The 15408-nt window shown below is 37.8% G+C and overlaps 1 protein-coding gene across 8 annotated transcripts in view; it reads right to left on the bottom strand.

The window, feature by feature from the left end:
- Positions 1 to 15408, bottom strand: part of ESRP1 (epithelial splicing regulatory protein 1) — a 68712-nt gene that overhangs the window by 11589 nt on the left and 41715 nt on the right. For 3 of the 8 annotated variants that reach the window (XM_039216523.1, XM_039216519.1, XM_039216516.1), the window contains exons 14-15: positions 7193 to 7224; positions 4215 to 4365 (exon numbers count right to left, since the gene is read on the bottom strand). The exons of 2 other annotated variants lie outside the window; for them this stretch is intronic. In XM_039216523.1, the coding sequence (XP_039072454.1) occupies positions 4215 to 4365; positions 7193 to 7224 (183 nt within the window). The remainder of the gene's footprint in view (positions 1 to 4214; positions 4366 to 7192; positions 7225 to 15408) is intronic. 3 more of the 8 variants (XM_039216517.1, XM_039216520.1, XM_039216518.1) reach the window with 1 other exon arrangement.

Raw genomic sequence — 15408 nt, 5'->3', positions numbered from 1 at the left:
GTATTTGTAGTATCTACCTAATTCTCCCAGGCACATAATAGTGGTGGGAGACTCAAAGATATACTGATTAAAGTATTTAAAAAATTTTTTTTAATGTTTTATTTATTTTTGAGAGACAGGGACAGTGTGAGCAGGGGAAGGCCAGAGAGAGAGGGAGATACAGAATCCAAAGACAGTCTCCAGGCTCTGAGCTAGCTGTCAGCACAGAGCCCGATGCAGGGCTTGAACCCAGAAACCGTGAGATCATGACCTGAGCCAAAGTCAGAAACTTAACCAATTGGGCCACCCAGGCACCCCCTGATTAAAGCATTTTGAAACAAACAAAAACGAAAGCTGTTGAAAATGCAAAGCCATTAACAGTAAAGGGTAAAGCAAAGGGCAAATCAAGTTAAAGGAATTATGTAACGAGACCAGAGAGTGCAGAATAAGAGGCCCATCAAATAATATATAGATACAGATCTATTTTCATGACCAGAATGACATTCTCCTGATGAAATATTTTCATGGTAGTTTGTCTTCATATATTCAGTCCTCATTCTGTAAATCTCATTTACCGAAATAGGCCCAACCCAGGCACTTTAACTTTACAAAATTACAGATTTTTTATAAAGTTTATTTTATTTATTTTAGTAAACCCTACACCCAATGTGGGGCTCAAACTTGGAAACCTGAGATCAAGAGTAGCATGCTCTTCTGACTGAGCCAGACAGGCACCCCTATAAAATTACAATTTTTAAAGTATATATAACAAAATTACAAATTTGATAGAACTGATGTCTTGCATTTTGTTTTGGACAACAGAATCTTTCCTTTTTGTAAATCCTTGCCTTTTCTGGCTTCCTACCCCCCTACCCCCATCAAGTGTGAAGTATAGAAAAATGAAGTTGACTTAGATGGAATTTTCCTAAGGGTAGGAGAAACAGACATCCAAAAATTATATTTAAATATAATGTTTATAGAAAATGACATATGCCAATATTATCTCAAGATATGATTTTAGAAGGCAGAATCAAACTATCAAGAGATTTCACTCAATCAACCAATTATTAGTATGCATTTGCTTAATTGTATGAATATATTACGTAACCATAAATAACCAGAAATCAAATGAAAACCTCCCAATACATCAACAATAGCAATAAATACACTGTAAATAAAGATAAACACAAAAATACTTAAGAGAACACAGTTTTGTTTTAAGTCACACTCCACTGATTTTGTCTTATGGTAAATCTATACCCAAACAATCTGGATTACTATAGCTAGTGACTATTACCAAAATAATTGAGGGCAGAAAAAAATAAGAGGACACAGACTCTTGGGGCACCCAGGTGACTCAGTCCCTTAAGCATTCTGACTCTTCATCTCAGCTCAGGTCATTAGATGAGGGTCACAAGTTCAAGTCTTATGTAGGGCTGTGCATGGACAGCGCAGAGCCTGCTTAGGATTCTCTCTCTCCCTCTCAAAAATAAATAAATAAAAACTTAAAGAAAACAAAACCATTAAAAAAAAGAAAACAAAAAAAATAGGCATATACTCTCAAAGACAGAATGTATGAAGCTTTATGTAAGAGTGATATAAAATTAGGATACAAAAGATTTTGGATTTTGTAACTGCCTTAAAACTCAAATTACTAAAGACACGGGAATAATTTGATATACTTAATTTGTAAGTGAGGTTTGTATGTAATCTTTTTTTTTTTTTTTTACAGTAAGATTTATGCTTAATGTGGGGCTTGAACTCATAACCCTGGGATCAAGAGTCACCTAGTCTACCGACTGAGCCGGCCAGGTGTCCCGAGTTCCTATGTAATCCTAATTGGTTGATCTAGTTCATAAACTCCAAGCACTTCAGAAATGAAGGTCAAATTCCTTGAGATCAAATAATTTCATACAATCTTCTTCCTTCTCATTACACCAGATAACTCTACTCCAATCTTCAATGGTTCCTTGAAAATACTAGAAGATAAACTGCTACAAACTGAAGTTATTTTATCTCAACTTTGAAGCATGTCAGTTTTGTAGCTATAAATCTAGAAATAACTGCTTTTACTTGCCTGGTAGAATAAATACCCACAAAAGCAAGCCATAGAACACTTCATTATAAGAGCAATTTTGCTTCATCTCACAACCAGTTTATGTCTATGACCGCTTAATTCTATTCACTGTGAAGCTAAATGTTGATTAGTCAAAACAAAATGGAAAATGAACTTGGCTGGCGCCTGGGTGGCTTAAGTGTTGACTTAAGCTCAGGTCATGGTCTCATGGTTTGTGAGTTCGAGCCCCGCATCAGGTTCTGTGCTGACAGCTCAGAGCCTGGAGCCTGCTTCAAATTCTGTGTCTCCTTCTCTCTCTGCCCTACTCCCCACTCACACTCTCTCTGTCTTTCTCAAAAATAAACAAACATTAAAAAAAAAAATTTAACTCAGCTGACTCTTAAAACCTAAAACTGCCTGTACTTTCCAGAACTGGAAAACACTTGGAGGTAACACAAACTCAAATGTTTATTAAGCAATCTCAATAACCTTCAGCAAAATTCTCTTCTCTTTTCAGAATCTCATGAATCTCATGTGAAGTTTAGAGAGTAACTTTGTTTCCCCCTGCAAGAGCTCCCCATAGGCAGCATAATGGTTTAGGGAAGAAGCCAAGTATGTACAATAGCCCACCTTATCAGCAGTTTCAGTTACTCTTGACTGACCAGAAGCAAATGATCCTAACAGAATCCTAACACTACATCATGATGTGTACGTTGTTCACCTCACTTCATCTTACCGCACAGGCATTTAATCTTCTCATGTTATCACAGCAAGGGTAAATATGGTAAGATATTTTGAGAGAGAATGACCACATTTGCATCCCTTTTATTACAGATCTACTTTATTATTGTTGTTAATCTCTCAGTCCTTAAATTATAATTTATCATAGGTATGTAGGGAAAGGAAAAAATAGCATATATAGGGTTTGATACTATCTGCAATTTCAGGCATCCACTGGGGGTCTTGGAATGTTTTCTCCCGTAGGTAACGAGAAAAGATCTGCTGTTCTCTGAAAAACCTCTTACTTCTGGTTTGAATGTGTTAAGCCAGTCAGTAACAAAAGATAACTTTTGTCTAACCTTCATTAGATATTCTTCATTTACCAGAAAATACTCTTTGAATTTTAAATGCCCATAAGCCCATTACAATAACTAGGTAGGTTAGGGGCATCTCCCCTGAGATAATTTTAGCCAAGCTCCACAATCCTCCATGATTCATGGTCGCCAAGCTTGTAAACCCATTCTAATGGTGAAACAGCCTCTGCAGGTATACCCCGTACAACTCTGTACTGTAAATACTCAAGGCCTATTTTAGGATTTGACAATTATGTCTATAAATACTTCTCAACTCAAGTGAAATTCTGCTTCAAGAAGAAAGATAATTTTTGCTATTAACGCAATAAAAGAGTTTCAAAATACTGATTTTTAAGATATCACGAGAAAGGAATTTGGATTCTAGGTAATTATGTGATTTGAGGAAGGAAAAGTCTCTGCTCAGGGGAGGCGGTAATGAGGAGATTTTGCTCCGTGTTACAGAGCTCTTACCAAGAAACACCCCATTTTGTAACCTGACTTGGAAAACAATTGATGGACATAGGCAGTGGTAAGAGAAGGTTGGTAAGAGTGAACATCTGTTTCACAAGAATAATTGCAGATCATTTTATATAAGGCTCACCAAATATTCTATAGCTCATTTTAAGGAGTTAGCATCTAAAGATTCATTGAGTCTCCTTGGTTTTTTCCAGGATAAGTAGAGAGGCCTTGACTACTTTTTAAATACTCAAACTGCATGTCTAAGTACTTTTTTTTTTTTGGTAGTCAAGAATTTGAGAAAAACTCTTTCTAGCCACTCTGATTCTAGATTAAAAGACCCACACTGCTGTGTGCCCTGAAGAGCTTTCCCAAGTTACCAAAGTAGCCCAAGTTTTAAAAAGAGCACCAACATATTATGTTGAGACAATTAGCATGGAAAAGCCCTAATCTTGTCGAAGGGGTGAGTTTGAAAATAGCACTCAAACAACTAGTCCCCCTGACTTTGGTTCTTTTTGCCTCTATCAGCAAATCTATTAGCATATGTACACATGAGGTTCAGAAAATCTGCTTCTTTCTTGGCTGCATTCTTTAGGCAAATCAACTTAAGTAATAAGGGCACTGTGTATTTTCTTCTTCAAGCTACTGACCTGGTAACCTTGGAAGAAGTTAAGAATTTCCTTAACTCCAGTATTGTAGGCCAGGCCCTGCATTCTGACCACCGTGCCAGGCTGTGGAGGGACACCGCTAAGATTAGCAGCTGTAGGGAAGTAGCCAAGACTATTGGGCGAACCTGGGGGGCTAAAGGGAGAGAAAGCACAGTGAACCAATAGGAATAGACAATGTCCAATATTTATTCTAAAAGCATCAGTTACTTAAGGAAACGGACTTTCTCAAGGTGATCTTTCTTAGAATTCTCAGTTATCTCTCCCAAGACAGGTAAGAACACCAGAGCTGATCTGTCCCACATTTCCACAAAAGTCCAAAGTTCAAAAGCAAAAGGGTTAATATAGACTTAAGTGCAAGCCTTCACCAAAGATCCAGTTCTGAGATTCTTAAAGGACAGGAAATAGAGAATTAAGACTTAGCAGTCACTCAACCACAAAGCACCACTTCCAAACCCCAGCTCATTGATGATTAACTGGGTAGTTGCCAGGAATAGTAAGGCATGAAAAAGCATGTATTCAAAGAATAGGAACCATAGCCACAGTGACCAAAAAAAGAAAAATATCCAAAGTTATTGCTCCACAGAATAGACTGTTCTACCCATATATACAAGCAATTGTACAGCATAAACCACAAAGTACTATAGCACTCATGAATTAGTTCTTCCAACTTTGGAAAAAAAGGTAGTGAAGTGGGTAAATTGGCAGGGATGCATAACAAATTAAATCAATCACCATTAACACAAAGGGAAAATTGATGCTTGTGTCCTCTCCGTGTTATCTGCAGCAATTACCTCCAAGAAGAACAAGCCAAGTGAATACATAATTATTCTTTATGTGGCAACTCAAGTGATTACCATATTATGAAATTAGTTTCACCGTGTCCCCCACCCAATTTGTTTTCCATCACATTGGCCAGATACCCATAATTGAAAATATATAGGGAAAAATTATAAAGACATTATTAGCTTTAGGAGCAATAAAGACCCACAGCTTTAGATTATTCAGTCTTCTAAATCTAAGTAGGTAATTATCCAGTTTCAAAGACAGTAAACACATAATGGAAGGGACTAAAAATCTTTGAGATTATTTATCCTACATAATCCTAACTGATGGTTAATAGGAATGGTGCCAGATGTGCATATAGTTACAGACTCCTTTTTTTTTTTTTTTTTAACAGCACAGTAACTTTGAGCAAGTCACTTTATTTCTCTGACCTTTAATTTCATCATTTGCTAAATGGGGGTAATAGCACCTTCCTAGTTTCACAGAATTGTTCTTCAGATTCAATGATGTAACATACCAAGTTACTCCATAAACCATAAAATAATTTGTTACTTCATTCTTATTATTTCCATTACCATCATCCATTTCATCATTTTAAAAATATGAGAGCGTGAAAAGATTACTTAACATCAAGCTGCCCTTAATCTTTAAAGTCTATAAAGCAGTGATCCTCAACTTAGGCGCATCCTAGAGAAAGTTGGGAGATGTTTACAATTCTGTGTCAGGAAAGCCTATTTGGATACTAACAGTCAATCTATATGCAACTATAAGAGCAGAGACAGAGGGAATGCTGAAATTCATGCCTGAGTAGAACTTCATCAATCATTCAGACACACCTCATCGTTTTCACAGAGGTAGAAACAAAAACTAAGAGTTAAATTATTTTCCAAAGGTCACACAACCACTTAGCTCTTCACCAAACCAGAACCACCCAGAATTTTAAACCACCATTCATTCATTCAAAGACCGTATTTGTTCATGTCGAATGCCTGATAGATAACTAATTCTGAAATACCACCAAGACTTCTCTGTGTATTTAATTGAGTAACTAGGTTTTCCCTACTGACTAGGAGAGTCAGATTGTTCCCACAGTATACAATTTACTTCTATGACTGTCCTGGCACATTCTATACCTTTGGCTAAAGATATCCTACAAATTAAATCTAGGCGTTTAGTACCTTCAAAATATGAACAAGACAAAATAGAAAGATAAAAGTTATCCAACTGGAAATGTAAGGTTATAAGTGACAATTATGTTCAGCATCTATAAAGTTACACCTATTTTCGTGAAGCCTAAAATTGGAATCACATCCTTATTTTTGCACCAGGATTCTTGCTGTACACAGGCATTTTAAGGAAAATTAAAATAATTGTGTATGCACCTGACAGAACATGAGAATAAGAATTTTCTATCAACCTAAATGCCAAGGTCTTTCAGATTATTGAAAAAAGAATCAACAAAATATTTTTAAAAATGACAAGATATAAACAAGATAAACCTCTATGTAGAAAATAAAAAAGAATTTACTAAAAACAAGCTAAAAAAACCAGCCCAGCAAGGTTACAAAATCCATGATCAACGGAGAAAACAGAACAATTGCATTTCTTTACACTACAGTGGAAACACAAAAATGGAATTAAGAAAGCAATTCTATTCACAATAACTTCAAAAAAATGTTATTCACAATAACATTTACTTAGGAAAAAATTTAAAAAGGAATACCTAGACTTACTGAAAACTAAAAGACATTGTTTAAAAATAAAAGATAATCTCAATACAAGGAAAGACAGTCATGTTCATACACAAAGGACTTAATATTGTTAAAATGGCAACCTTGTCTAAATTTACCTATAGATTCAATTCACAAGCTATCAAAATTTCAACTTTTTTTTTTTTTTACAGAAATCAACAAAACTGACCCTTAAATGTATATGGAAATGCAAAGGACCCAGAAGAGCCACACTCTCTTCAAAAAGCACAAAGCAGGAGTTACATTTGCTAAATTTAAAACTTGCTATAAAATTACGATTATCAAAATGGTGTGGCACTCCCATAAGGGTAGGCAATGATCAATGGAATAGAATTAGGTGGCCAGAAAGAAACCCTGACATTTATGGTCATTTGAATGTTGACAAGGGTTCCAAGACAATTTGATGAGGAAAGAATATAAACAAACCTTGTAGACGTTGTAGGTTTGGTTCCAGACCACTGCAATAAAGTAAATATCAGAATAAATCAAGTCAAATGAATTTTTTGGTTCCCCAGTGCACATACAAGTTTTGTCTAGTCTATACTGTAGTTTATTAAGTGTGCAATCGCATGAGGTAAAAAACACAATGTATATACTTTAATTTAAAAATAACTATTTTGGGGGGCACCTAGGTGGCTCAATTGGTTAAGCCTCTGACTTTGGATCAGATCATGATCTTTCCGTTCAAGAGTTCGAGCCCCATGTCAGGCTCTGTGTTGACAGCTCAGAGCCTGGAGCCCCCTTCAGTTTCTGTGCCTCCATGGGGCACCTGGATGGCTCAGTTGGTTAAGTGTCCAACTTTGGCTCAGGTCATGATCTCACGGTTCATGGGTTCGAGCCCCGCGTAAGGCTCTGTGCTGACAGCTAGCTCAGAGCCTGGAGCCTGCTTCAGATTCTGTTTCTCCCTCTCTCTCTGACCCTCCGCTGCTCATGCTCGCGCTCTCTCTCTCAGAAATAAAGAAAACATTAAAAAAAAGATTGTGTCTCCTTCTCTCTGCCCCTCCCCCTTTTAAAAGTAAGTAAACAAACATTTAAAAAGTTTTTTTAATAACATTTAAAAATTTTTTAAATTTTTATTTACTTAATTTTCATCTTAGAGAGAGAGCATGGGGGAGTGAGTGGGGGGAGAAAAATAATCTTAAGCAGACTCCACACTGAGCATGGAGCCCACCTCAGGGATTGATCCTACCACCCTAGGATCATGACCCAAACCAAAATCAGGAATTGGATGCTCAACTGACTGAGCGACTCAGACACCCCTAAAAACACTTTATTGCTAAAAAAAAAAAAAAAAAATGCGAAGTATCACCTGAAATTTCAGCTAGTGGTAATTACTGATCACAGATCATAAAAATTAAATTATAGAAAACTATGAAATATTTCAAAAATTGCCAAAATGTGACAGAGAAACAAAGTGAGCAAATGCTGTTGAGAAAATGGTGCTGACAGACTTGCTTGAAGCAGGAATGCCATAAACCTTCGTTAAAAACAGAAACAAACAAAGCAAAACACTGTATCTAGGGCCACCTGGGTGACTCTTTCAGTTGGGCATTTGACTTGATTTTGACTCAGGTCATGGTCTCCCAGTTTGAGCCCCATGTTGGGCCCTACGCCGACAGCATGGAACCTACTTTGGATTCTTGGTCTCTGCCCTTCTCCTGACTCATGTTCTTTCTCTCTCTCAAAAATAAACAAACTTTGAGGCACCTGGGTGGCTTAGTCGGTTAAGCATCCGACTTTTGCTTAGGTCATGATCCCGCGGTTTGTGGGTTCGAGCCCTGTGTCAGGCTCTGTGCTGACTGCCAGCTCAGAGCCTGAAGCCTATTTCAGAGTCTGTGTCTCCCTCTCTCTCTGACCCTCCCCTGCTCACGCTGTCTCTCTCTCCTAGAAATAAATAAAAAATATTAAAAAAAAATAAACAAACATTAAAAAAGAAATACACAGTTATCTACACTGTGCAATAGAGCATAACACAATAAAAGAGTATGTCTGTTGTCTTTCCAATTAATGGTGCTGAAATAATGTAATATCCGTATGCAAAAGAATGAATTTAGACCTCTACCTCATACCATATAAAAAAGTTGAATAAGATATCTAAATTGAGAGCTAAGATTACAAAACTCTGGGGCACCTGGGTAGCTCAGTCAGTTGAGTGACAGACTCTTGATTCTGGCTCAGGTCATGATCTCACGGTTAGTGAGATTGAGCCCTGCATGGGGCTCTTTGCTGACAGCACAGAGCCTGCTTGGGATTTTCTCAATTTCTCCCAAAACAAATAAATAAACTTAAAAAAATAAAGTAACATTACAAAATTCTTACAAGAATATAGTACTCTCCATAACCTTGGGTTATATATTACAACAAAACTATAAGCGAGAAAACAAGACACTGATAAATTGTACTTCATCAAAATTTAAAACTTTTATGCTTTAAAACATACCAGTAAGGAAATGAAGATAACCCATAGACTGTGAAAAAGTATTTATATATCACGTCTTAATAAGGTCTTTCATCTAGAATATATAAAGAAATCTTACAACTGGGAACACTAAGAAAACTAATCCAGTTTTAAAATGCACAAAGGATTTGAATATTTCTCCAAATATACAAATGGATAATAAGCACATATGAAGATACTCAAAATCAATAGTCATTAGGGAAATGTAAATCAAAACCATGAGAAAGCAAGTGCATACCTATAAAAATAATTAAAATACAAGTTTAAAAGGCTGTGGAGAAAATGAACTCTCATACATTGCTAGTTAGAAATGTAAACTGCTGGTTCAGTTGGTGGAGCAGGAGACTCTTGGTCTTGGGTTGTGGGTTCTAGTCTGCAGTTGGGTATAGAGATTGCTTAATAATAAAATCTTAGGGGGTGCCTGGGTGGCTCAGGTTGTGATCTCACGGTTTGTAAGTTTGAGCCCTGCATCAGGCTCTCTGCTGTCAGCACAGAGCCCACTTCAGATCCTGTCTCCCCCTCTCCCTCTGCCCCTACCCCACATTCTCTCTCTCTCTCAAAAATAAATACCAAAAAAATCTTAGAGGCACCTACGCGGCTCAGTCAGTTGGGTATCTGACCCTTGATTTTAACCCAGGTCATGATTTCACGGTTCATGGAATGGAGCCCTAGGTTGGCTCTGCACTGACGGCATGAGACCTGCTTAGATTCTCTCTCTTCCTCTCTCTCTGTCCCTCCCCGACTCATGCGTGCTCATGCACTCTCTTGTTCTCTCCCAAAATTAAAAAAAAAATTATAAATATTAAAAATCTTTTTTCAAAAATTTTAATGTTTTATTTCTGACACACACACACACAGCATGAGCAGGGGAGGGTCAGAGAGAGAGGGAGGTACAGAATCTGAAACAGGCTCCAGGCTCTGAGCTAGCTGTCAGCACAGAGCCTGACGCGGGGCTTGAACCACGAACTGTGAGATCATGACCTGAGCCGAAGTCGGATGCCCAACCGACTGAGCCACCCAGGTGCCCCATAAATATTAAAAATCTTAAGAAAAAGAAATGTAAAATGGTGAAGCCCCTTTGGACAACAGTTCAGCTCTTCCTCAAAAATTAAACTTAGAATTATTGTATGACCCAGCAATTCTGCTCCTAGGAATAAACCTTATACTAGAAATCTGAGAATTTATGTATATGCAAAACTTGAATGTAGAGGTACACAATAGCACTATTCTTAATAGCCAAAACACCTTCAAATGTTCAACAAGTGATGAATGGACAAATTAAATGTTGTAAATCCCTACAATGGAATATTATTTAGCCATAAAAAAAGAATAATGTACTGATCCACACTACAGTATGAACTTCAAAAACATGTTCAATAAAAGAAGCCAGGCACAAAGACTACATGTGGCAGGACTTCATTTATATGTTGTATCTGGGAGAGGCAGATCCATAGAATCCGAAAATAGGTTAGTAGTTCTTTTGGGATGGGATTAGGGGTGCATAAAGGGGGTAGAAAAGAGATGAATAGGAGTTTCTACTAGTGGTCACCAGGTTTCTTTTTGGAGTGACAGGTTATTCTAAAATTAGAATGTTATACTTTCTAAAAATTGGAGTATAAAAGTGTACTAAAATTAGCAGCACAACTCTGTAAATACACTAAAAATTGAGTTACACATTTAAAATGAGTCAATTTTCAAAGCAAGAAAGTATCCAATGGAAAAAAGACAGTCTCTTCAGCAAATGGTGCTGGGAAAACTGGACGGCAACATGCAGAAGAATGAAACTACTTTCTTACACCATACACAAAAATAAACTCAAAATGGATGAAAGACCTAACTGTGAGACAGGAAATCATCAAAAACCTAAGAGAACACAGGCAGCAACCTCTTTGACCTCAGCTGCAGCAACTTCTTACTAGACCTATCTTGGAGGCAAGGGAAATAAAAGCAAATATGAACTATTGGGACCTCATGAAGATAAAAAGCTTCTGCACAGCAAAGGAAACAATCAACAAAACTAAAAGGCAACCTACAGGATGGGAGAAGATATTTGCAAATGACATTACCGGATAAAGGGTCAGTGTCCAAAATCTATAAAGAGCTTTTCAAACTCAACACCCAAAAAACAATCCAGCGGAGAAATGGGCAGAAGACATGAATAGACACTTTTCCAAAAAAGACATCCAGATGGCTAACAGACACATGAAAAGACACATCATTAGAGAAATACAAATCAAACCACAATGAGATACCACCTCACACCTGTCAGAATGGCTAAATGGAACAACTCAGGCAACACTGGATGTTGGCGAAGATGTTTCCCACCATTGGTGGGAAAGCAAACTGGGTACAGCCACTCTGGAAAACAGCATGGAGGTTCCTCAAAGAAGTAAAAATAGAACTACCCTCTGATACAGCTATGGCACTACGGGGTATTTATACAAAGGATACAAAAATGCTGATTTGAAGCGATACATGCATCCATATGTTTATAGCAGGACTATCAACAGTAGCCAGATTTTACAGAGTCCAAATAAATGTCCATCAACTGACAAATGGATAAGGATGTGGTATATATACACAATGGAATACTACTCGGCAATCAAAAGGAATGAAATCTTGCTATTTGCAACAATGTGTGAAACAATGTGTGAAACCAGTCAGAGAGACAAATACATGGTTTCATTCATATATGGAATATAAGAAACACAAGAGGTGAACATAGAGGAAGGGAAGGAAAAATGATGGAGGCAAACCATAAGAGATTTTTAAAAATATTTTAAAATATATATATTTTATTTCTAGGAGAGAGAGAGAGAGAGAGAGACAGTGTGAGCAGGGGAGGGTCAGAGAGAGAGGGAGACACAGACTCTGAAATAGGCTCCAGGCTCTGAGCTGGCAGTCAGTACAGAGCCTGACGCAGGGCTCGAACCCACGAATCGCGAGATCATGACCTAAGCGAAAGTCGGACGCTTAACTGACTAAGCCACCCCGGCGCCCCTATTTTTTAAAATATTTTTAAATGTTTATTTATTTTTGAGAGAGAGAGAGGGAGACAGAGAATCTGAAGCAGGCTCCAAGCTCTGAGCTGTCAACACAGAGCCCAACACAGGGCTCGGACTCAGGAACCAGGAGAACATTACCTGAGCTGAAATTGGATGTTTAACAGACTGAGCCACCCAAGTGCCCCATAAGACACTCTCCTGCATTGTACATTAACTTATTGGAAGAGTATGTGACTCTTAATCTTAGGGTTGTAAATTCGAGCCTCACATGGGGTGTAGAGATTACTTAAGTAAATAAAACTTTTAAAAAAATGTTAGTCTTTAATCAGATTCTGTGTAGACTAAAAAACATTATGAAAAATAAACAAATTTCAACATAAGAATTGCTTCAAAATATGGATTTATCTGCCAGCAGAATAAGGAAAACATAAAAATATGTGCATTTCCTTTATGGCAGTAGTTTAGAAAGACAAGAAATTCAAGCAGGAAATTTTCTAATCATAATCCAATTAAGAACATAAATGAAGCTCCGCATTGGGCTCTGTGCTGCCAGCTCAGCCTGGAGCCTGCCTTAGATTCTCTCTCCCTCTCTCCCTGCCCCTCCCCACTCACACTCTGTCTGTCTGTATCTCTCAAAAAAAAACAAAAAAAAACAAAAAAAAACAAAAAAAAAACCAAAAAAAAAACAACACCCAACAAAACATAAATGAGAGCCACCTGGGAGGCTCAGTCGGTTAAGCATCCGACTTCAGCTCAGGTCATAATCTTGTCTCCATGAGTTCGAGCCCTGCACTGGGCTCTGTGCTGACAGCTCAGAGCCCGGAGCCTGCTTCAGATTCTGTTTCCCTCCTCTGCCCCTAGTCCACTCACACTGTCTCTCAAAACTGAATAAATGTTAAAAACAACATAAATGAGAGCTTCCCATCAAAAGTAGACTATAATAGTAACTCATCTTAATCTTTAGGTTCCCTTAGTACACTTTTGGGTTCTTACTTCCATTATGTCTGTAGTGAGGTTTCAGATTCTCAAGTGCAAGTGTTTACCAATGTCTCATATGTACATGAGGTCAACAATGTATCTTCGACTCAGAAGCTTCAAAGTTTCAAAAATTGATAGGACTGAAAGGAACCAAAAGATTGGGCCAAGAAAAGTCAAGATGACACTGAACTCAAAGGTCCTGTAGTTGGAAAGATCGCACCATAGACACATAAACAAGGAGACTGCACTTGAGGGGCGCCTGAGTGGCCTGGTCAGTAAAGCATCCAACTCTTGTCGTCTCAAGTCATGACCTCACGGTTTGTGGGATCGAGCCCCTTGTCGGACTCGACTCTGACAGCGTGGAGCCTGCTTGGAATTCTCTCTCCCCCTCTCAAAATAAATGAATAAACATTAAAAGAAAAAAAAAAAAAAAGGAGATTGCACTTGAGCTGGGTACAACCCCAAAAAAGAATGAGGGGAGGTAAGAGGAAATGAAGGGAAAAAGAAAATAGCACAAGAGGTAAAGACATTATTTATGACCACTTGCTGGGACAAGTTGCATTCACATAGTGTTAAGAAATTGCTGAATGAAACACGTGAGTAAATATAAAGTTGTTTAAGGTTCTCTCCATTGCAGTACTCCACGTCCTCTCTGTTCAGGTAAAACCTTTTTCAAACCCAATGCAGAGAAAACTTGTATTTCTCTGAGAAATTATGACTTCCTTTCTTTTGATGTTAGGAGTTTTGAATATAAGTTTCCATTCATCTGACTACCTGCTCAGAGTTGAAGATTGCTATGCCCATATCAATAGCCCTAAGAGTCTATCGTCATGACTACCCAAACATTTCTTTCTATTCTTTATTTTCCCAGATTCTAATTTATACCTAATTTTGTAATACTCAGTGCATTTAAGTAAGTCATATAAAAGTTCTTGCAGAACAAGGAAAGATATATGGAAATACTGGGGGCTAAGATGCCCACCACATCCCAACACTCAGACTACACACTCTGCTGAAAACAAGCCTCAAAGACCCTTTTTTCATTTACTAATTACAAACTACTAAACATTGGTAACACAAATTAATGTCACCAGGTGACATTCAAAATTGAGGTAGTCGTAGTGTGACAATAATTTGAAGACTTGCCAGATCTCTCTGGAAAAGAAGATTTGATAAATATGTTCTCCCCTGTAATAAGTTACAATACATCAGCCCAAGAAATACCGCCTTGCCAAAATTACTGCAGAGCCTTAGTATCAACATTCATCAACACCGCAGTATGTATTTGGAACGTGACTCTTTGAATCCCAGCAAGGATGGAGTCTGGAGTCAATTTCCTTTTTTCTCTCTTTCTTTCTTTTTAAAAATGTTTTATTTATTTCTGAGAGAGAGAGAGACAGCGTGAACAGGGGAGGGTCAGAGAGAGAGGGAGACACAGAATCCGGAAAAGGCTCCAGGCTCTGAGCTGGCAGCACAGGGCCTGACATGGGGCTCGAACCCACGAACCGTGAGATCATGACCTGAGCTGAAGTTGGACACTTAACTGACTGAGCCACCCAGGCACCCCTGGAGTCAATTTTCATGTAGGAAGGTTTTTTTTTTTTAACTAAACATTTTCATCTGAAATCAATAATCTCAAGGTTAAGTTTCAGCACTGTTTGTGAATTTCATATTGCAGCCGCCCATACTCTAATTCCTATACCTTGATCCTGCTGCTCTTCTTACAGGCTAGACAAGCCCCTCCCCCATGCATGTGCACCTACCCCCTGGAGAAAGGCAAAGTAACCAACAAATATAAAAACATTTTCTAAGGAGTAAAGAAATCCTCAAAGAATCTATTTTACATAAATAGATCAGCAAATTTACATACTGTCACAATAGTTTGGTAACTAAAATTTATTCCACTTATGCCAAAGATTATAAAATATAATCCCCTACTTCAGTTATCATATGTTCCAAATACATACTAAAGTGGCAGACTGTTTTCATAAAATAAGGATACTCTTCACAAAGCCCTATTGTTTTAAGTTTATTCATTTATTTTGAGGGAGAGAGAGAGAATGAGAATCCCAAGCAGGATTCATGCTATTAGCGTGGAGCCTGACCTGGGGTCTGATCTCATGGTTCATGACCTCAACCAAATCAAGATTTGGATGCTCAACCAACTAAGCCACCCAGGCACCCCTACGAAGCCCCATTTT

The sequence above is a fragment of the Hyaena hyaena genome, unplaced genomic scaffold (genome assembly GCF_003009895.1).
Source record: "Hyaena hyaena isolate Hyena2069 unplaced genomic scaffold, ASM300989v1 scaffold_635, whole genome shotgun sequence".
In the NCBI taxonomy this organism is placed as follows: Eukaryota; Metazoa; Chordata; class Mammalia; order Carnivora; family Hyaenidae; genus Hyaena; species Hyaena hyaena.
Note: the sequence above shows the minus strand (reverse complement) of the source record. Positions and strands in the feature narration are given on the sequence as shown.